The following is a 22255-nucleotide window of genomic DNA, read 5'->3' on the forward strand; positions in this document are numbered from 1 at the left end:
CTTCCCGTGTAGGTAGAAACGTGAAATTTGGCACAAAGGCAGGTCTTATAGTGTGACTGAAGGGACAAATTTGAAAGTTGCAATTTTTTCAAAGTTAATGCCGCTTTATGATGTGACGTGCATGAATGTTCCTTGATTAGTTTAGCACAGGTTTTTATTAATAAACCGCAGATTTCCGCGCCGTCGAAACTGTTCCCAAAATTCAAAATGCTCCCACCAATGCTTTGTAAAAACACGACGCCCACGATGATGAAGCCAGAAAAAAGGAATGATATCTCCAACAAAAACGTAACAGTTAAAAAGGGCCAAGTTCTAGACACCCCCATCCAAAAAAGTCATCCTGTCAAAGTAGTGATCTCTACATGGTGGCAAAATCTGCTATTTCTTTAGTTTATAACCTCAATTCACTCCTACTTTTATGAGCAACACTGCTCTTTGTTTTGTATTGCTTAACACTTGCCCAGTTTCTAAATGAAGCATAAAACATCATTATCAAATATAATCACTAAGGAGTTACGTGGATGATAGGAAGAAGATAACTTAGAACGAAAGAAAAACGGTTCAGATCCTTTCCCATTAGAGTAAGCCAATCAAAATAGTGGTAGCTACATTGCGGCTAAGTTTATTTTTCGAATCTGTTATGATCCAAGTTAAAAATCGTCAACCTCGGCAGTCATTGTAAATGATTTCGAGAATATCGCATTTCTTAACAATTCAATTAAACGACACATGCTGGCAAAATCATCGACTTCTGATTCGACCCCATCTTATAAAATAAAAAAAAATTGTTTTATTTTTAATTTGACAAATTTAACTTTCTAACTAACAAAGTTAATGATTGTGCAAGACTTGACTATTAAAAGATAGTAAGAATATTCAAAGAAAAATAATTACAATATCCAGGGTGTTCATTAAGTCCAACCTAAATGAGACCAATAAACTAAAAAATAGGGGAGTTGGGTTGAGCATGACTTATTTTTCATCGACATTTAATCAAATACAATTAACCAAAGAAGAAAGAATTCATTTTATTAATCAGAATATTTTACGATAGGTTAATTATTAATAAAATAAATTAGTAATATTCTTGTTGTGAATTTTAATCTTAATACTTTCTTTGTAAAATAATCAATGTGAAAAGTTATCACCGAAGCGACGGACCTTTATAAGATAAATTGTATGTTAAAAATGCTGTTTAATTTAAAAAAATACAGTACTGTTGAATAAATGTTCATATATGATTTTACAATTTAACTATATAATTTGTGCATATATATTTATCAATTTATTGTGACACGCTTGTTTAATGTATTTACTTACAGTTTTCTTGTTCATTATATTATAATACATTATAATTTAATATTATGTTTGACGTTTACTGTCAATTAAAACTGATGCTATAAAAAATCAGCTGTGTAGTGTACAGCTGTGAAAGGGAATTTAATATACTTGACATTTCACGGTCGATTACAAATTGGTTAATTCCATGAAGATAAAAATACAAATTATCAAAAATAATTACATTATTTTTTGTCATCTTAAAATTGTATAATGGCAGAAAAAATTTAATTTAAAATAATTACACAATTACAAAATTTCAAATTTGCAAAGTAAAAAAGAAATCGGCTACATGCTGAAGGTAATACAATTATTTGTTAATCGAAATTAATATCTCACTCCAATAAATTAGTAAATCCATTTCCAATAGGTCTTCGAGCTAGTATATACAGAAAATGTTTATAAACGTAGTACTTATTATTTAACGATAATTCATTGATAACATTTTATAAAATGCGTGTGTATGGCTAGAAAAGCAGAGTTTTTTAACACACTCAATACAAATAATTACATTAATGAAATAAAATATAAACCGATGAGAAATTTTAATTGAATAATTTCTTGTGCGAGCTATAACTGACCAATACTAAATTAGTCACGGCGCACTTCCTGGTAAAGCGAAGTCAAGAGCTAGTGAATCACATTTTTTATTTTTTGTAAAAAGTTCATGCTCTCATATAGTTTAATAGGTATTTTTAAGCAAAAGTCGTCCACGCTTTATGATTTCCGTCCAGCATGAGTGCGCATATGTGCTTTAAAATAATCGCTATGTGTAAATGCTTTTTGACATATTGAGCAACTATACGTTTTTTCCCCACTGTGTATCTTCTGGTGTCTAATAAGATTGCTAGAGCAAGTAAAATGCTTACTACACATATTACACATGTATGACTTTGCATTAGTGTGCGCCCGTTCATGCACCTTTAAATTTGAACTTGACGCAAACAGTTTTCCGCATATGTTGCACTTATAAGGTTTTTCACCAGTATGCGTGCGAAGGTGAACCTTGAGATGCATTTTTTGGGCAAAACCTTTGCCACACATATTGCACTTATGCGGTTTTTCTCCGCTGTGTACCTGACGATGTCTAATTAGATTTGACAAGCAAGTGAATCTTTTAGCACAAACTTCACATTTATAGAATTTTTCTTTATTATGAATACGCTCGTGTACTTTTAAATTTGAGATATGGGCAAAAGACTTCTCACAAATATTGCATTTATACGGCTTTTCTTTAGTATGCACGCGTTTATGCACTTTGAGATGCATGTTTTGGGCAAATGATTTCAAGCATATACTGCATTGATATGGCTTTTGTCCGCTGTGAACTTTCTTATGATTAATAAGATTGGACGATGATGTAAAACACTTTAAACAAATTAGACATTTGAATGGTTTCTCTTTAGTATGAGTGCGCTCGTGTATTTTGAGCGAAATCTTTTGAGCAAAACATTTCTGACAAACGCTACACTTAAATGGTTTTTCTCTACTATGCAATCTCCGGTGTTTACTGAAATTTGAAGAAGAAGCGAAGCTTTTAGGGCATTCTTGGCATTGAAAGGGCTTCTCCCCAGTGTGAATACGCTGATGTATTTTGAGGGATATCTTCTGAGTGAACGTTTTTTTGCATACAGAACATTCATATGGTTTTTCTCCGCTATGTACTGCTCGGTGCCTATTAAGATTAGTCAAGCATGTAAAACCTTTGCTACAGACATTGCATTTGTACGGTTTTACACCAGTGTGCATTCGTTCATGAACCTTCAGCTCAATATTCTGACGAAATGTTTTATCGCAATAATTGCATATAAACGGTTTCACTCCACTGTGCACACGCTCATGTACTTTGAGACAAGAGCTCTGAGCAAACGGCTTATGACATGTGCCACATACAAAAGGTTTTTTTTTACTATGAACCCTCCAATGTTGATTGAGATTAGATGAGCAACTAAAACGTTTATCACACACATTGCATTGATAATATTTCCTACCATTGTGAATGAAAACTTGATGATTTTTTTGATATTTTTTTGAGAGACAGTTCTTTGATGTTGAATTTAAATTATTGTGTTTTTTTTTCAAGTGATGAGCCATTTTCTTTTTAGTTGAAAATGATTCCTCACAAAAATTGCATATCAATGATTTTTTTTCGTTGACAGTGTCGTCCAGCTCCGTTCTCTCAACATGAATCTGTGTCGTGGAAAACCACCCATCAATTTCATCCACTTCTGTTTTTATTTCATCTTCCTCCAACAGAATTTTACTCGTCCTAAAAAAAACCATGCATATTTTAAGTAATGAAATTATGAACTAAAATTGTACTGTTAACTTCAAGTCCATATTGGAATATCAAACAATTTTGAAGACTAGCATCACAAGTTGCAGTATACTAAATTGACTAAAATAGACTAAATCTGTAGTCAAAAAACCAAAAAAGGGGGGAAATACACTTTGACTGTAGTCAATTTCTTTAGGTTGCTTTGTTTGAGGAAATCAACAGTCAACATATATCGAAAATTATTGGGGTGGGGGTAAAAAAAACGTTGCTTGAGACACAATCATAAATAACAGATTTACTTACTTATCTGAACTTTCATCATGCCTTGTTTGGACATTCCCAGTGTGAAATTCTCTCATATGATGGCCGATTTGTTTTTTGGTAGCAAATGACTTTTGACAATTATTGCAGTCATATAAAAGTGTTTTGTTTACGTGGTTTTCTATTGATTCCATATCCAATAACTCATTTTCTCCTTCTTTTACTTCTATAAGGCTTATAAAGTAACAATTATCATCTACTTCATCCACTTCAACTTTAATACAATGATTTTCATCTACCTCAATACTATCATTATCATTCATTCTGTTGAAAAAAAATAATATTAAATTAACTCAATTTAATAGATATGCTATTGATATATTTAAAAGCAACAACAAGTTGATAGTAAAACTTCATCAATCTGATGTTTTTTAATACTTCCGATTATTGCTTTGGAACAAATTTAATTTCAACCAATTTTTTTTTTTATAAAATATTTTTTTTTTTATTAAAATAAAGACAATATTTACAATCTGTATACAATAAAACAATAGGTAAATCAGCTGAAATAGAAACTAGACAAGACGACGTGAATGAAGGGAGCGTCCAGTAACACTACTTCCAAATAGGAATTTAAATTTTCAGTTTAAGGGATTAGTAATGGGTTCCTATCACTGGATAGTGCCGTAAGACAAAAATAAATATAATGGCATTTGGACACTCTAGACTCTGGATGTATACACTGGTTGTTGAACTGAAACACTGGTGTTTGTCAGAGCACTAGAGTATAACGGATAGCTGTCCGGGTTCTTCGCGGATGTCGAAGAGCCGTTGATTATACTGGATTAAAAAAAAATTAGAGAATGGGAAAGGATAGGTACAAGGTGCGAACGAATCGCAAGACACGAGTACCTAAGAAAATGTAAGCACACACGGTGCGAACGAATCGCAAGACACGTGTGTGTAGAGAGGAAAGTATAAGGTGCGAACGAATCGCAAGACACGAATACTTGGAGAGATGAAGGAAGAATAAAGTACGAGGTGCGAACGAATCGTATGACACGGGTACTTTAAGAAAGGAATGTGCACTATGCGAACGAATCGCAAGACAAGCGCACAAGGAAAGAGGATAGACTACTAGGTGTAAATGAACGAACTCTCGAACTTAAAACTTGTAGACGGACAGCGACAACCGATTACTCTTGACTGATGACATATAGCTCTGGTAAAGTCGACTGACAAAATGTTATTGACTCTTATTGACTTTTATATATTTTTACAATTTGCAATTCAGCGTTATTGTTAATTTAATCGTTTGGTCATCAGTCTCAAGTCGCCGGAAGCACTGCCCGCATTTATTTAAAAAACATGTAACCTATAATGATGACGTGGTCATCATATAACAATAGCTTCCTTACTCATAGTCTACAAGTCATTTATTACATTGTTAGCATATTTTCTTATTGTATATTTTGTATGTACAGATTGTAAATGTTATTTAAAAAAAGGGATTAGTACTTTTTATATACTGTTTTTTAATTGTATGTTAAGTGTTGAATAAATCGCTTGGCCAGTTCCGTTTTAGTCGGCGAGGAGGATTGTCGGGAATTGTGAGAGAAGCTAGCTTAGATATAAGAGAATTAGAGTGGTTGAGAGCATTCGTATGGAATTTTTTATAGTGGTAGGAACCAAGAGTTGTTAGCATTGGTATGTTGAGTTCATTGTGTAGGGTTCGGTTACTTACATACCAGGGAGCGTTTGTGATGGGACGTCGGCTTTATTGATTGAAAATATTGATGGTTGTTTAAATTAGAGATTTTAGTAGTTCCACAGACTTGAATACCTTAGGTCATTGCTGGACGTAAGATATAATATTTATACAACGAGAAAAAATAAGTTAACTGCATAAAAAACACTGTAATTTTATAGAAAAAAAAAATCTTAAAAAAAGGGAAGGCCAGGTTAAGTAAATGTATAAGGAAAAACTTCACAATAAAAAAATTATAATTCAGATTTCAACATCACAGACTTATAACTAATTTAAATATCTATCGAAATTATAATAGTGTAATAATCTAAATTTTTTAAGACATACCGCTAGTGTATTTTTTTTTACTCTAGACAGATTCTAATCCAAAACGATTTACGCAACGATAATATCAGCTTACTTAAACTAAGTGATCTTTTCTCCGTTTCAAAAAGATTATTTCGTAACATCATAAAAGTTACTCAGTAGAAGGCGATGTTAACTTAAGGTTAACACACCGTCTCTTTGAAATAATTTAATTTATATATTTCTTAAACATACCTGCGAGATTTCACTGTCCCGTACAATCCAAAGCGGTGAACGATAAGAATATAAATAATAACCCGAAACGACAAACAAGATTGTGAGTTCATAAAAACGTTATAAATAATAATAATAAAAAGGGAAAGGCCAGGTTAAGTAAATGTATAACATAGATAAGGGAAAACGTCTCAATAAAAAAATTATAATTCAGATTTCAACATCACAGACTTATAAATAGTTTAAATTTCTATCCAAATTATAATAGTGTAATAATTTATATTTTCGAAGCCATACCGTTAGTGTATTTTTATTTACTCTAGACAGATTCTAATCCAAAACGATTTACGCAACGATAATATCAGCTTACTTAAACTAAGTGATCTTTTCTCCGTTTCAAAAAGATTATTTCGTAACATCATAAAAGTTACTCAGTAGAAGGCGATGTTAACTTAAGGTTAACACACCGTCTCTTTGAAATAATTTAATTTATTAGTTTATTAAACATACCTGCGTGTTTTAATATCGCGTACAATGCAAAGCGGCGAACGATAAGAATATAAATAATAATCACCACAAAAACACTTTATAATTAAATCGGCAGAGAACAGTACAATAATTACAATAAATCAGCGAGTAATAAGTATACAGTACACACGTCATACAGTAAACACAGTACCACATACACTGGGGTGTGGCCGTTCTCGACTCTCGGCTCTCACCCCCCGAGTGTAACAATCGATACCAAGTTTGGCATTCGGCAACACAACGCTCAAATGAATGGCGACAACGGCGACGGCGGGCGCTTGACGAACCCCATTTTGTATACATTTAACCATATACCTAACAAAAATGGACGGCGCGTAGAGAGAGAGAGGAAGAGCGGCCGTACCAAGATATGTGCGAGAGAGATGATGCTAGACGCTAGTAAGCGAATACCAAAGATGTAGTCGACGGTAGACTCCTTGGAATTATATTATCACGTATTATATGTAATTACATTTTTATATAAAATAATATTATTTACATAACGCATTTTTTTTTTTAATCAAATACTGACAGTTATTTAATAAAATACAGTGTAACTAGTTCGTAACTTATACATTATCATAAAATATACTTGTTTGTTAAACGATACAAATTAGTAAAAACTATTAAAAAATAGTACTAAAAATGAGTATAAATATAGCTGTTAAATAAAATGCTAAAAACGAATACATACTAAACAGTTATAAAAATTGTTATTGTATAAAAAGCAGCTGCTGGCATTGATAAGGAATCAAAGTGATAACGATAAGAGTGATAATAACTATACAAAGTGCAAAAGGCTGTGGTCAATGTGGATTATCCACCTTAAAAATTGACAAATAATTAATTTGAAAAAAAAGGTTAATAATTAACATAGAAATATATAAAACAAGCTTCTTAATAAAAAACTATGTAGATGGACCAAGAGAGAAACAATTATGTATCAAATGATAATAATTAAATGAAAAATATTAAATTAAAATAAAATGTTGTGATGTTCTTGCTAGCGTAGAGAATATTATCGATTTTCCTTCCTTCTATCAAGTTTTCATTTGGAAATATTTTCTGATTACGCTAATTGCTAGAAATGCGTTCGAACAAATGAATAACAGAAACATTATTATCATTTGAATTTATTGTACACTCACAAATGTAATTTTCCAGCACAATGAAAAAGCCTCTAGGTGGGTAAAAGGGCAATCGTTGTTATCTTACAACAAAAAGTAGAGTTCTATAAAATTATAATAAAACCGTATTTTAATTCTTCAGGAACTTTATAATTGTAGATACCAGATAAATGATAAAACAACGGCAGTACAAATAGGCATTTGAGAATTCTTTATGTATAGATTATTTAATTATTTATTTATAATATAATGAATAATTATGATACTAATCACAAGATGTTCTGAAGCCGTCAGGTCATACATTAGTATTTACTATATTTTAATATAGTAAGAGTCAGATCACAGGTATTGATGTAATATTATTTATACTCTGTGATGAAGAGTATTCAATTGGAGGATTAAATGTGTGTTAAAGTTGAAATTGATGATTATGTTTACTACTAGTCTTATACAGGTAGAAGAAGAGGATCATAACGAGTTGTTGGAAGTACAACCAAAGCAGCGAGTCGTGAGAAATTTTGAGTGCAAATTATGTAAAAAGTCATTCGCTACCAATAGGCAAGTTCTCATAGCAAAATTACACAAACGAATTGTCGCTTGAAGATCTTTCAGATTGTAACGATCATATTTCACCTGACCGTTACTTCGCGTCCCAAACCTACTGACACAGCACCCCCGACTATAGGTAGGGGAACGGTCGCACACACAGGACAATGCACGTCGCGTATCATCTAATTAACCAGTTGACTTTACCATCACGGACCGCCAATATCCTCGACCTTGCGCTCTATATTTTTGCCGTTTTACTACAAGCCGCCCATCCGACTATCTTTTGTGTGCGTCCGTTTCAACTCCGCTTTGACCAACCATTTCATCGTCCAACCCAGGTCAGAGTATATATATATATATATTGTATAATTTTGTATTTTATTTAGAAACCCTAATTTAGAATAAAACATCTTGTAGCCTGCAGCTGAGAGTTAGATTATTTAACAGTGTGACCGCCCGTTCTAGCTCCTCGGGCGATATATTAAGTTAATAAGGGAGACTTTAAGGCCAATTAGACGTAGACAACGGCCTAACCAACCGTTTTCCAGTGGGGATCCGTCTATTTTAGCCTTATCGACGGCCACTTTGCCTAGTCTAGCCAGCTAGACAAGTAGGTCCGTTACAAGATTATATACTGATAATTTGATGTTATTTGTATGGGATGGCCAGTAATTTGGTTAGATGTATACAAGTTATAACAGATATATATATATTGGATGCAGTAAAACTCAAGAGAAATAAATGCCATTTGTTTTACATTTATAATATCAAATATAATTTATAACAACATATAAACATTAAATCATGAGCAAAACTATTTATTATGAAATACATTGAAATAATTGATAATATGGATAATATTATAAATCTTATTGACATAAAAAATTCATTTTATGTACATATTTTCTTATGATATATAATATATTTATATATTATATATGTATATATATATATATATATATATATATATATATATATATATATATATATATATATATATATACAGGGTGTAATGTAAAGTTCTACCGAGCCTAAATGAGACATTCAGGAAGTATTATGGGTACAAAAAATTGTATTCATTTTTTTTTTAATTTAAAAATTATTTAAAATAGAACTCGTAGCTCATTAAAAAATTGACTTACGAAAAAAATAATTTCAGTTTTGGAATCGGGAGAAAAAATCTTGGTGAATTGATATGTAACATGATTTTTTGGTATCTGGCCACACATACGTCCACGAGGTGACCGGTAAGTGGCCACTGAGTGGCCGTAATGTGACTTAACCCAACATTTAGCATGCGACACATAGTTTAATAATTCTAACGACTCTGAATTGTGAATAAAATTCTGATAATGATGTGTCCCTTACCATATTATGTTGGTTTCGGTCACATGCCTGAAACTTTGGGAAGTTGTTTATGGGTGTCCAGTAGTGCTTCACCCAATGTATCCAACAAAAAAACCATGTGGAATTTTGGGGAGGGGAAATTTTTGCACTTTTTTTGGATTGTCGATATATTTCAAAAACGGTTAATTTTAGCTGATAATATAGAATTAGCAAATTATAGAAAACTAAATTTCCTACAATTTTTGTAAATAAAATTATATTTTAGACCACATAGGTACTGAGATACAAATTTTTTGAAAAAATGCAAATTTTCTTTGCTTGAGCTTGAGGAACTTAAAGCTAACATGAATAATAGACCGTTTAAAAGTAATGGTAATTATAGAAGAAATTTTAATAATTATAGAAATAATGGCAGTACATTTAATGGTAACGGTGAAGGTAAACATTTTAACAAGCGCGATAATAATAATGATTATAGGAATAGAAGTTATCATAATGACGACGCCGCATCCGATAGCAGATATGGACGAAATAGACCTAGGAGTAATTCTGATTATGGTAGAAGTGAGGAAGACGATTTTGATAACCATAGTGAAAACGATTACAACGCGCGTTTTAGGAATAATGATAGACAAGAGAGTAAAAATTATAATACTCTACCCCGAGTAGAAAACATAGGTAGCTGTGTAATTAATAATGCAGATTATAAAGGGAATAATCCAGTAATCATAGGTGTTTTAGATAATGTACCACATCATTTTACTGTTGACTCAGGCGCGACTACTAGCGTTATTAACGAAAATATGCTTCCCAAAAATCATGTAATTAGTTCTTACGGGAAGACAAAATTATATACAGCCAATGGTTCAAAATTAGATTTAGTTGGCAGGTCAACTATTAAAGTATATTTTAATAATATTCCTGTAGAAATACAATGCGCGGTCGTACGAAATTTGAATTGTAATAGTCTTCTTGGAGTTGATTTTCTAATTAAATATAAGGGTGTAGTTAACTTTGCTAAGTCAAAAATACAACTTAATGTGAATAATAAAGAAATACACATGGATTTTTTGAAAAATGATAATAATGGAATTTGTATAAATAGGGTTGAAGATAATAACAACAATAGTTATTATAGGGCTAATAAGAATGTGAATAATAAAAATAGTAGGATTAGCCAGAATACTAGGATTAATAATGGTAAAAGGAATTTTAAGAATTGTGTGCATAGTAATCATAGCGCTAATAAGAATATTAATTTGGGTAACTTTAATTATTATAAATATTACAGACACCCCCGTGGGTTAAATAATAATCATTCTAGGGCTCTATTCAATGGGAAAAATAGGACAACCCATAATTATTATAATGGAACTAGAAATAGGAAGTTTGAATATAACTGTAAGAGTTCTACTTTTAATGACCAATCTAGAAAGGGTATTAGCAATAGACAGAGACCCAATTATACTAGCAGACCATTTACCACTAACCAGCAACATAACATAGGTAACTTTGACCATAACCTAGGAACTCAAAATTATGTTGAAACTCCAATTCCTCTGTATTCCTCTGTCTCTTGATGGAAATTCCAAGAGGCAGTATAAGGAAAAGGAAAAATAAATTTCTATTTTTCTTTTGTAAAAGTATAATTTTTTGGTTTTTTTTGGGGGGGGAATCATACATATAATTATATTATGCGCGAATATATAAATTATTAACTTCTGTTAGGTAGCGTCTTTAAAAATATAAATATAAATTATAATTCTCATTTCTCACGGTGTAAAAAGATTACTAGGAATACATCTAGAAAAAAAAAACACATATTTCCTTGGCGGCAGACAACTGCCGTTGCAGGTTTTATAATTTCAAACTAACTGCTATCCCGTAATTATAAACGTTCGATTGTAAGGCAATGCCTTTTTCTGTTATTGCGTTGTCAGAAATGAATCATGGACATGTCCGAGTCTTATTTTCTGACAATCCTTGGACACCCATCCCCGACTCGCACTTCATATTATTATTTGAATTTGACACGATTATAAAATATTATAATACGATTCCTTGACCGTAAGAACAGAAATTTAAAACAACGTATTTAAAAGTGATGATCATGATTTTAACGGAGAATAATAATGTAACATGTACAATCTCAGACGGTACCCGAGACGATATATACACATATACACGCACACACCCGTATGTGCCAGTGATCGCAATGTTTTGCTGACCCATTCTGGGACAATTTTTATTATAATATTGGTTAAAAGGTTTTAATATTATTTTTCATAATATTAAATAAATAAGTGATTTTTTTTCCCTCAAGACAAAGTAAATTATATTATAAAAATATAAAAGAGTAAATATTATCGGTCTGTGCCATGCAATTATGCAAACGTGTAAAAATAATTATCTTTGTATTTTGCCCCATAAATATAAATAAGCAATTAGGATCGGAACGACATATTTGGCCGCACGTTGCCGCTTTGACGATAATCAATTTGAATTTGATTTTATCTGTTTTTATTTGCCGATTGCCGTTTTTGCCATGGCCATGAATCGCCGCAATTTTATTTTTGCCGCAGATCCATTGTTGCCGATATTGCCGCTTGGTGCCGCATTTTTACTGCAAATTCAATATTTTATTGAGTTATTTGCTTATGGTCTGAAGACCAACATTTTTACCACACCAAATTACAACAATATATCTTTGAGTTTCGAATGTCGACCATATGGGTAGTTTAAGAGAAAGGTGTAATTAACCTTTATTTTATACGTCCGGATCGAATTTTTTAATTTTAAATATTTTTGTTATTATTACGCGATTGTCATCAGCGATTTTGGTAGTGAATAAATACATATTTCCGGTTGGTTACCGTTGAGTTTCTATATTTTATTTGTACGGCTTTAGTCTCTGCGTTTGTTCAGATTGACTGTTATATTATTATTTTGGCAAATATTTTCCCGGCTAACCCCCGGTGGTCGTCCGGTTTTACCGTTGACATGTTTTTTACACGGTTAGGTTAGGTTATTTTACTTGTTGAATAATATTTTATTATTTTTATCAACATCAATGGACGACTATTATGTCAGGTCACGAGTTGACACAAATTATGCGGCGTATTCATTTTTCGGCTTTATAAAATAATTTCGGATTAGTTAATGAAATAATGACTGATATTTTACACGGCGTTTCGTTTTCAATTAACTGTTTTTGACTATGTTCACATTAAATCGGATTTTAACGAATTTATTTTATTCACACAAGGTGTGCAGATGCAACCAATATTTTCTTTTTACGGCGATTTTATTTTTATATGCATAATTTTGCGCATGCTGATTTTCGTAACTATATGAAATTATTTTGAAATAGTTTCGTTTATTTATTTTTTATTTTAATAAAAATATTTTATTTTTCTTATGAGAACACTTACAATTCTGAAGAGTACTTACGTAAAATGACGTCCGAGTTGCTTGTATTATCAAACCCAAAATATCTGACCACATAATTGATTCTATTCTTATTTAAATGTTAATTTTCCAAAGCAATGTGTATTTAGGGGCTATATAAAATTATTTATCAATTAATTATACTGTATTTCATTAAGTATATATATATATATATGTATGTCTTATTAAGTCGACTTTTATATTAAGTTTTAGGCGCAGCGGTACGGTGGTCAACTTTTAAAACTGTCTTTTTAAAGACAACCTGTTTGTTAATAATGCCTTTGTTTTACATATTTTTACTATATACATATATATTGACCGATTGTTATAGTTAAAATAAATCATTTCCTAGACATACGATACGCCAAAGGCGCAAGATTAGCCGACGTCAAAATAATTTATGTAAGTTTTTTTTTGTATCGTATGTTTAATGTTTGTATACATTTTAGAAAAAAAAACCGCGTAACGACCTGGGGACGGACATAATTACTTTCTTTAATTTAAATTGTTTACGGAAAACTACCCTACAACTAATCAAAATACACCTGAAGGTGCGTGCATTTTTTAACTTAAGTGTATATTGTAAATGGTTTGGTTTTTTATGCAGCTTTTTCCCCAGAGCCATTAAGTTAACTTAAATTCTATTAATTTAGGATTACACATCATTTTATTTTATAAATATTATTCACCGGATGCACGCCCACAATGTTTGTGACCCAATAAATGATAACTTAATACATAGGGAATTTTTAAGTGTAGATTATCGTTTTATATGAATTTTAGAACACTATTTTTGGGGAGGACTTTGCGAAGACCTGGTATCCCGTGTTTGCCTCGAGCTTATGCCAAGAAAGCAACGATAGGGCAAGCCATTTTCCGATGCAAAAGGAATGCGACAATGATGTGGCTCTAGAATGAGAAGGATGTCCTTCCAGCTATTCGAAGTCACCAGAAGTCTGCCAAAAATACAAGTGTGCTTTCCCCAATTAGTTTTAAGGGTTCACCTTTATTTTCAGGAATTTTTGTACCACAATTTCGTTTCTTTTGCTTTTCAATTTCTTTTTTTTTTGACAACCCTTAACTTTATACGACTAGGTCCGAGGTCGAACCTCTACGAGGTTCATATTTCACCTGACCGTTACTTCGCGTCCCAAACCTACTGACACAGCACCCCCGACTATAGGTAGGGGAACGGTCGCACACACAGGACAATGCACGTCGCGTATCATCTAATTAACCAGTTGACTTTACCATCACGGACCGCCAATATCCTCGACCTTGCGCTCTATATTTTTGCCGTTTTACTACAAGCCGCCCATCCGACTATCTTTTGTGTGCGTCCGTTTCAACTCTATCTGGCCACACATACGTCCACGAGGTGACCGGTAAGTGGCCACTGAGTGGCCGTAATGTGACTTAACCCAACATTTAGCATGCGACACATAGTTTAATAATTCTAACGACTCTGAATTGTGAATAAAATTCTGATAATGATGTGTCCCTTACCATATTATGTTGGTTTCGGTCACATGCCTGAAACTTTGGGAAGTTGTTTATGGGTGTCCAGTAGTGCTTCACCCAATGTATCCAACAAAAAAACCATGTGGAATTTTGGGGAGGGGAAATTTTTGCACTTTTTTTGGATTGTCGATATATTTCAAAAACGGTTAATTTTAGCTGATAATATAGAATTAGCAAATTATAGAAAATCAAATTTCCTACAATTTTTGTAAATAAAATTATATTTTAGACCACATAGGTACTGAGATACAAATTTTTTGAAAAAATGCAAATTTTCTCATAATTGTAAAAAACTGCTAAAAAGGCTGTTTTTTATATTTGTTTTTGATTTTGCAACATATTTAATGAACTTGTGGTTACTACTTCCATTGGTATACGTTTGCCCCTTCCCTCCCCTATAACCGAATCGATTCCGTTTCTCACTTCTTCCTCTGTTGGGTATTACACTATAGTCTATACAGTGTACACTGTGCATGCAAGGTTTGAGAGAACATAAAATAACATACTCGTTTTTTCACTAGTATAGACTTTATCCAGAGTTACCTTTGTAAGATTCTTAAGTGACCTATTTTTTTGGGAAATATGATGGCTCGACAATTCCAAATTATTATATAACCAAAAGTAGAAAAGCGTTACAATAGGTGATATGTACATAAAGAAATTTACAAACAATGTAATAGAAAATACAAGAAGTATAGTTAAGTTAAAAAAAAAATTAATAAATAAAAACTATATAGTATAACCAGAGCTCAGGATGAAGGATATTGTGGCATTAATTACAGGAACAACGCGGGAATTAAGGATGAGAGCTGGGTTAAGTTTAGAGATGCCATGCGAGGCAAGGAAATTAAAAAGAGAACAATATAATCGTAAGTTGAATTATAATTACGATATTAAATCAAAACACAACAATTTTAAAGTAGATATTATTTAGTATAATTGTTGTGGGTAACTTTTAGCAGTAAAATTTTAAGCTACATATTTCATTCGCCTATTAAGAATAGAACAATAATGTACCTAGTGAAACCAAAGACTGGTTAATAATGGAATAAATAATTCTTGTGTTATTTGACAACTTATGTGGATAGAAATAATAGTATACAAACCTTTTTCTTCTTTGCCGAGAACATTAATATTACATTTATATTGACTGGGTACATTTTACCCTCTGTTGGATATACATTTTTTTATCAAGATAGTTATTATTTCTATGTCATATAAGTGTGATATTTATATCAAACATCATATTTTAGGTTATTAAAATTTTGTTAAGCAAAAAGTTAGCTATAAAACAATATAAAATGTGTTTTTTCATAGTAGAGAATTCTATTTTAGTAACATAAATTAATATTATCAGAAGAAACAAGAAAAGAAAAGTTATTTAAACAAAAATTATACACACCAACTAATTTTAAGGGCATTCAAATATTATTTTTTTCTAGTTTTTTAACTTTTAAAGTTATTTTTCTCAGTTTTGGCGTTAGTTTGATAAATAGTAACTCGTAAAGTCATTTTAAAACATAATAGCAAGACAGATTTCTAATTTTAATTTTAATGTGAATCTTAAAGTTTTCTCTGTGGCGGTTAAAAGCCTAATTTTTTATTAAGCTATTAGAAAACTAATTCGATTTATAGACTTATAGTTTTAGAGTAAATTATAAACATTTCAAATAAAATTCTTAAAACCAAAATTAAAATTTTTAAAATATTTTTTTTTTTTATTGTCTGCGATAAATATTATATATTTATATATATAACTACAGCAATTTCTTGTTTATCGTTGACAATAACATCCCCTCTCCACACCCTCTCAATAGGTCTTGTCACCAGACGGTTAGTGGTCCGCCGCAAATATAATAAAACATAATTGTCATGTCTAAAATAACACATAAATATAAAAATAAAAAAAGAATTTACCTGAAAGAAAATTCTATTTCATACATAAAAATTGTAGGAAATTTAGTTTCCACAATTTACTATTTCTATATTATCAGCTAAAATTAACCGTTTTCAAAATATATCGAAAAACCAAAACAAGTGCAAACATTTTGGGATTTTCCCCCTCCCCAAAATTCCACATGGTTTTTTTGTTGGATAAATTGGGTGAAGCACTACTGGACATCCATAAACAACTTCCCAAAGTTTCATTAAAGTCGGAATTTTTCGAAGGAACTAAGTACTTGTCGACTGGACTAAGTACTAAAATCGTCAACCTCAGCAGTCGTTGTAAATGATTTCGAGAGCACCGCATTTCCTAACAGTCCAATTAAAAGACACATGCTGGCAAAATCGTCGACTTCTGATTCGACCCCATCTTATAAAATAAAAAAAAATTGTTTAATTTTTAATTTGGCAAATTTAACTTACTAACTAACAAAATTAATGATTGTGCAAGACTTGACTAATAATAGATACTAATAATATTCAAAGAAAAATAATTACAATATACAGGGTGTTCACTAAGTGACCATTAATCTAAAAAATGAGGGAGGTGGGTTGAGCACGATCAAACACTCTGAGGTATTTCATTACTTATTTTTCATCGAAATTTAATCAAATACAATTAACTATAGAAGAAAGAATTCAATTTAATAATCAGAATATTTTACGTTAGGTTAATTATTTATAAAATAAATTAGTAATATTCTTGTTGTGAATTTAAATCTTAATACTTTCTTTGTAAAAAGTTATCACCGAAGCGTCAGACCATTATAAGATAAATTTTATATTAAAAATGTTGTTTAATTTTAAAAAATACAGTACTGTTACAATACATATGATCAAAAATAATTACATTATTTTTTTGTCATCTTAAAATTGTATAATGGCAGAAAAAATTTAATTTAAAATAATTACACAATTACAAAATTTCAAATTTGTAAAGTAAAAAAGAAATCGGCTACATTCTGAAGGTAATACAATTATTTGTTAATCGAAATTAATATCTCACTCCAATAAATTAGTAAATTTATTTCTAATAGGTCTTCGAGCTAGTATAAACAGAAAATGTTTAAAAACGTAGTACTTATTATTTGACGATAATTCATTGATAAAATTTTATAAAATGCGTGTGTATGGCTAGAAAAGCAGAGTTTTTTTAACACACTCAATACAAAAGATTACATTAATGAAATAAAATATAAACCGATGAGAAATTTTGATTGAATAATTTCCTGTGCGAACTATAACTGACCAATACTAAATTAGTCACGGCGCACTTCCTGGTAAAGCGAAGTCAAGAGCTAGTGAATCACATTTTTTATTTTTTGTAAAAAGTTGATGCTGTCATACAGTTAAATAGGTATTTTTAAGCAAAAGTCGTCCACGCTTTATGATTTCCGTCCAGCATGAGTGCGCATATGTACTTTAAGATAATGGCTATATGTAAATGCTTTTTGACATATTGAGCAGGTATAAGGTTTTTTTCCACTGTGTATCTTCCGGTGTCTAATAAGATTGGTAGAACAAGTAAAATGCTTACTACACACGTTACACTTGTATGACTTTGTATTGGAGTGCACGTGTTCATGCACCTTTAAATTTGAATTTGACGCAAACAGTTTTCCGCATATGCTGCACTTATAAGGTTTTTCACCAGTATGCGTGCGAAGGTGAACCTTGAGATGCATTTTTTGGGCAAAACCTTTGCCACACATATTGCACTTATGCGGTTTTTCTCCGCTGTGTACCTGACGATGTCTAATGAGATTTGCCTTGCAAGTGAATATTTTAGCACAAACTTGACATTTAAAGCATTTCTCTTTATTATGAATACGCTCGTGTGCTTTAAAATTTGAGCTATGGGCAAAAGACTTCTCACAAATATTGCATTTATACGGCTTTTCTTTAGTATGCACGTGTTTATGAATTTTGAGATACTTGTTTTGGGCAAATGATTTAAAACAAACATTGCATTTATATGGCTTTTGTTTGCTGTGAACTTTCTGATGATTAATAAGATTGGATGATGATGTAAAACATTTTAAACAAATTAGACATTTGAATGGTTTTTCCTTAGTATGAGTTCGCTCGTGTATTTTGAGCGAAATCTTTTGAGCAAAACATTTCTGACAAACGCTACACTTATATGGTTTTTCTCCACTATGCACTCTCCGGTGTTTTTTTAAATTTGAAGAACAAGTGAAGCTTTTAGAACAATCTTGGCATTCAAATGGCTTCTCCCCAGTGTGAATACGCTGATGTATTTTAAGGGATATCTTCTGAGTGAACGTTTTTTGGCATACAGCACATCTATACGGCTTTTCTCCGCTATGTACTGTTAGGTGTCTAGTGAGATGAGATGAGCAACTAAAACGTTTATCACACACATTACATTGATCATATTTCCTACCATTGTGTATGAACACTTGATGATTTGTTTGATATTTTTTTGAGAGACAGTTCTTTGATGTTGAATATAAATTATTGTGTTTTTTTTTCAAGTGATGGGCCATTTTCTTTTTAGTTGAAAATGATTCCTCACAAAAATTGCATATCAATGATTTTTTTTCGTTGACAGTGTCGTCCAGCTCCGTTCTCTCAACATGAATCTGTGTCGTGAAAAACCACCCATCAATTTCATCCACTTCTGTTTTTATTTCATCTTCCTCCAACAGAATTTTGCTCGTTCTAAAAAAAACCATGCATTTTTAAGTAATGAAATTATGAGCTAATATTGTATTGTTAAATTTAAGTCTATATTGGAATATCAAATAATTTTGAAGACTAGCAACACATGTTGCAGTACACTAAATTGACTAAAATAGACTGAATCTGTAGTCAATTTCTTTAGGTTGCTATGTTTGAGGAAATCAACATTCAACCTGTATCGAAAACTATTGGGATGGGGGTAAAAAAAACGTTGCTTGAGACACAATCATAAATAACAGTTTTACTTACTTATCTGAACTTTCATCAAGCCTTGTTTGGACATTCTCAGTGTGAAATTCTCTCATATGATGGGCGATTTGTTTTTTGGTAGCAAATGACTTTTGACAATTATTGCAGTCATATAAAAGTGTTTTGTTTACGTGGTTTTCTATTGATTCCACATCCAATAACTCATTTTCTCCTTCTTTTACTTCTATAAGGCTTATAAAGTAATAATTATCATCTACTTCATCCACTTCAACTTTAATACAATGATTTTCATCTACCTCAATACTATCATTATCATTCATTCTGTTGAAAAAAAATAATATTAAATTAACTCAATTTAATAGATATGCTATTGATATATTTAAAAGCAACAACAAGTTGATAGTAAAACTTCATCAATCACTGATGTACTACTTCCGTAAAAAAAACAGTAAAACAGTTATTATCATTATGTTATTAAATTTGTATTATAATACTTATCATCGATCAAAATTATTGTTAAAAAAGGTGTACAAATGTATAAATACAAACAAATTATCAATGCGGAAAAAGTTTGAAGTTTAATTTGGAATCACAGATTGGATAAATTTGGGCAAGATTTAACAAGGCAAAGTACCAACAAGATAAAATTTGTGATTTATAGAGTTGCTACTTGAAGGAATTGGTCCAGTATTAAAAAAGTTACAGTGTATACAGATAAAAAAAAACACACATCAGAGAATCGAAGCTAAAAGAATTGGTGAAAAAAAATGTATTTTCATTTATCCGTTTAAAAGTTATATTCATTTGAAAGTGAGGATGACTGGTGACGGGAGGTGGAGTGCGTTTATACTTTTTAAGGCGCATAAAAACGTTATTTTTAGATTAATTTTTTTAATCTACTTTAGTTATTTTGTTCTTTTTTGTTTTCGTATGTACGTATCTATATATTTAAATGTATAATGTTATATAATGAATATACATGGTAAACATGTATTCTATGGTATTAAAATGCAATAATTCTGTTCGTGCAGCAAATAAGATTTAAATTAAATTACGCTAGCCGCGCCGTACCAGAGGCGAGGTACGATATCGGCCTTACTTTGACCGCGACCAGGGGATAAAACGTGTTTCGTTTTTGTTATCTAAATACCGCCCGCTATCGACTTGGTCGTTGCGCCTTTATCTGTTGTATTATTATTTTCTTGTGTGTTACGTTGTTTTGCTAACAGTATTGTTGTGGATTAAGCGCTTTAACATTTCAATCCATAGGGCGGATTAGGTCATACTATTTGAGCCCTCCGCCTTATCAAAATCTATAAACTTTTAGATTTTTTACAATTTAAATTGCTACTTAGGTTAAAAAAAATTGTAAGAAAATGCAAAACAGTGTAATGATGGGAACGGGTTTGAACCCGGTACCGCTCATATCTGAGCACCGTTCACGCCCAAACGCACCACGAGTAATTTTTGCTGGCGAGTGAGAAATAAGTCTTTTTGAATTGCAAGATTCCACCCGAAACGACAAACAAGATTGTGAGTTCATAAAAACGTTATAAATAATAATAATAAAAAGGGAAAGGCCAGGTTAAGTAAATGTATAACATAGATAAGAGAAAACGTCTCAATAAAAAAATTATAATTCAGATTTCAACATCACAGACTTATAAATAGTTTAAATTTTTATCCAAATTATAATAGTGTAATAATCTACATTTTCGAAGCCATACCGTTAGTGTATTTTTATTTACTCTAGACAGATTCTAATCCAAAACGATTTACGCTAACGATAATATCGGCTTACTTAATCTAAGTGATCTTTTCTGCGTTTCAAGAAGATTATTGCGTAACATCACAAAAGTTACTCAGTAGAAGGCAATGTTAATAATATAAAGTTAACACACCGTCTCTTTGAAATAATTTGATTTATATATTTCTTAAACATACCTGCGAGATTTCACTGTCGCGTACAATCCAAAGCGGTGAACGATAAGAATATAAATAATAATCACCACAAAAACACTTTAAAATTAAATCGACAGAGAACAGTACAATAATTCAGTGAATAATAAGTACACAGTACACACGTTATACAGTAAGTACAGTACAAAATAAACTGGGGTGTGGCTGGTCTTGACTCTCGGCTCTCACACCCCTCGGTTCTAATAATCGATACCATGTTTGGCATTTGACAACACAACGCCCAAATAACTGGCGACAACGGCGACGGCGGGCGCTTGACGAACCACATTTTGTACACAGTTAGCCTAACAAAAATGGACGGCGCGTAGAGAGAGAGAGGCTGTACCCAGATAAGTGCGAGAGAGATGAAACTAGACGCTAGTAAGTGAATACCAAAGATATTGTCGACGTTAGACTCCTTGGAATTATACTATCACGTATTATATATAATTAAATTTTTATATAAAATAATATTATTTACATAACGCATTTTTTTTAAAATCAAATACTGACAGTTATTTAATAAAAAACAGTGTAACTAGTTCGAAAATTATACATTATCATAAAATATACTTGTTTGTTAAACGATACAAATTAATAAAAACTATTACAAAAATGGTAATAAAAACGAGTATAAATATAGTTATTAAATAAAATAGTAAAAACGAATAAATACTAAATAGTAGTAAAAATGGTTATTGTATAAAAAGCAGCTGCTGGCTTTGATAAGGAATCAAAGTGATAACGATAAAA

At 31.4% G+C, this 22255-nt stretch overlaps 1 protein-coding gene across 1 annotated transcript; it reads right to left on the bottom strand.

Moving 5' to 3' along the window:
* Positions 1-650: 650 nt before the first annotated feature.
* LOC126835763 (zinc finger protein 501-like) lies at positions 651-19116 on the bottom strand (the record flags this gene model as incomplete). Its single annotated transcript, XM_050568564.1, has 4 exons — positions 651-766; positions 2502-3099; positions 18217-18372; positions 18625-19116. Coding segments are annotated over 4 exons (1362 nt in total), but the record flags the coding sequence as incomplete, so codon positions are not given.
* Between the last annotated feature and the right edge of the window lie 3139 nt (positions 19117-22255).

Source organism: Adelges cooleyi, unplaced genomic scaffold (assembly GCF_023614345.1).
Source record: "Adelges cooleyi isolate 19-005CV unplaced genomic scaffold, UGA_ACOO_1.1 ACOO_flye_CR_arks_rails_tigmint_CR_PRNA_1, whole genome shotgun sequence".
Classification (NCBI taxonomy): Eukaryota; Metazoa; Arthropoda; class Insecta; order Hemiptera; family Adelgidae; genus Adelges; species Adelges cooleyi.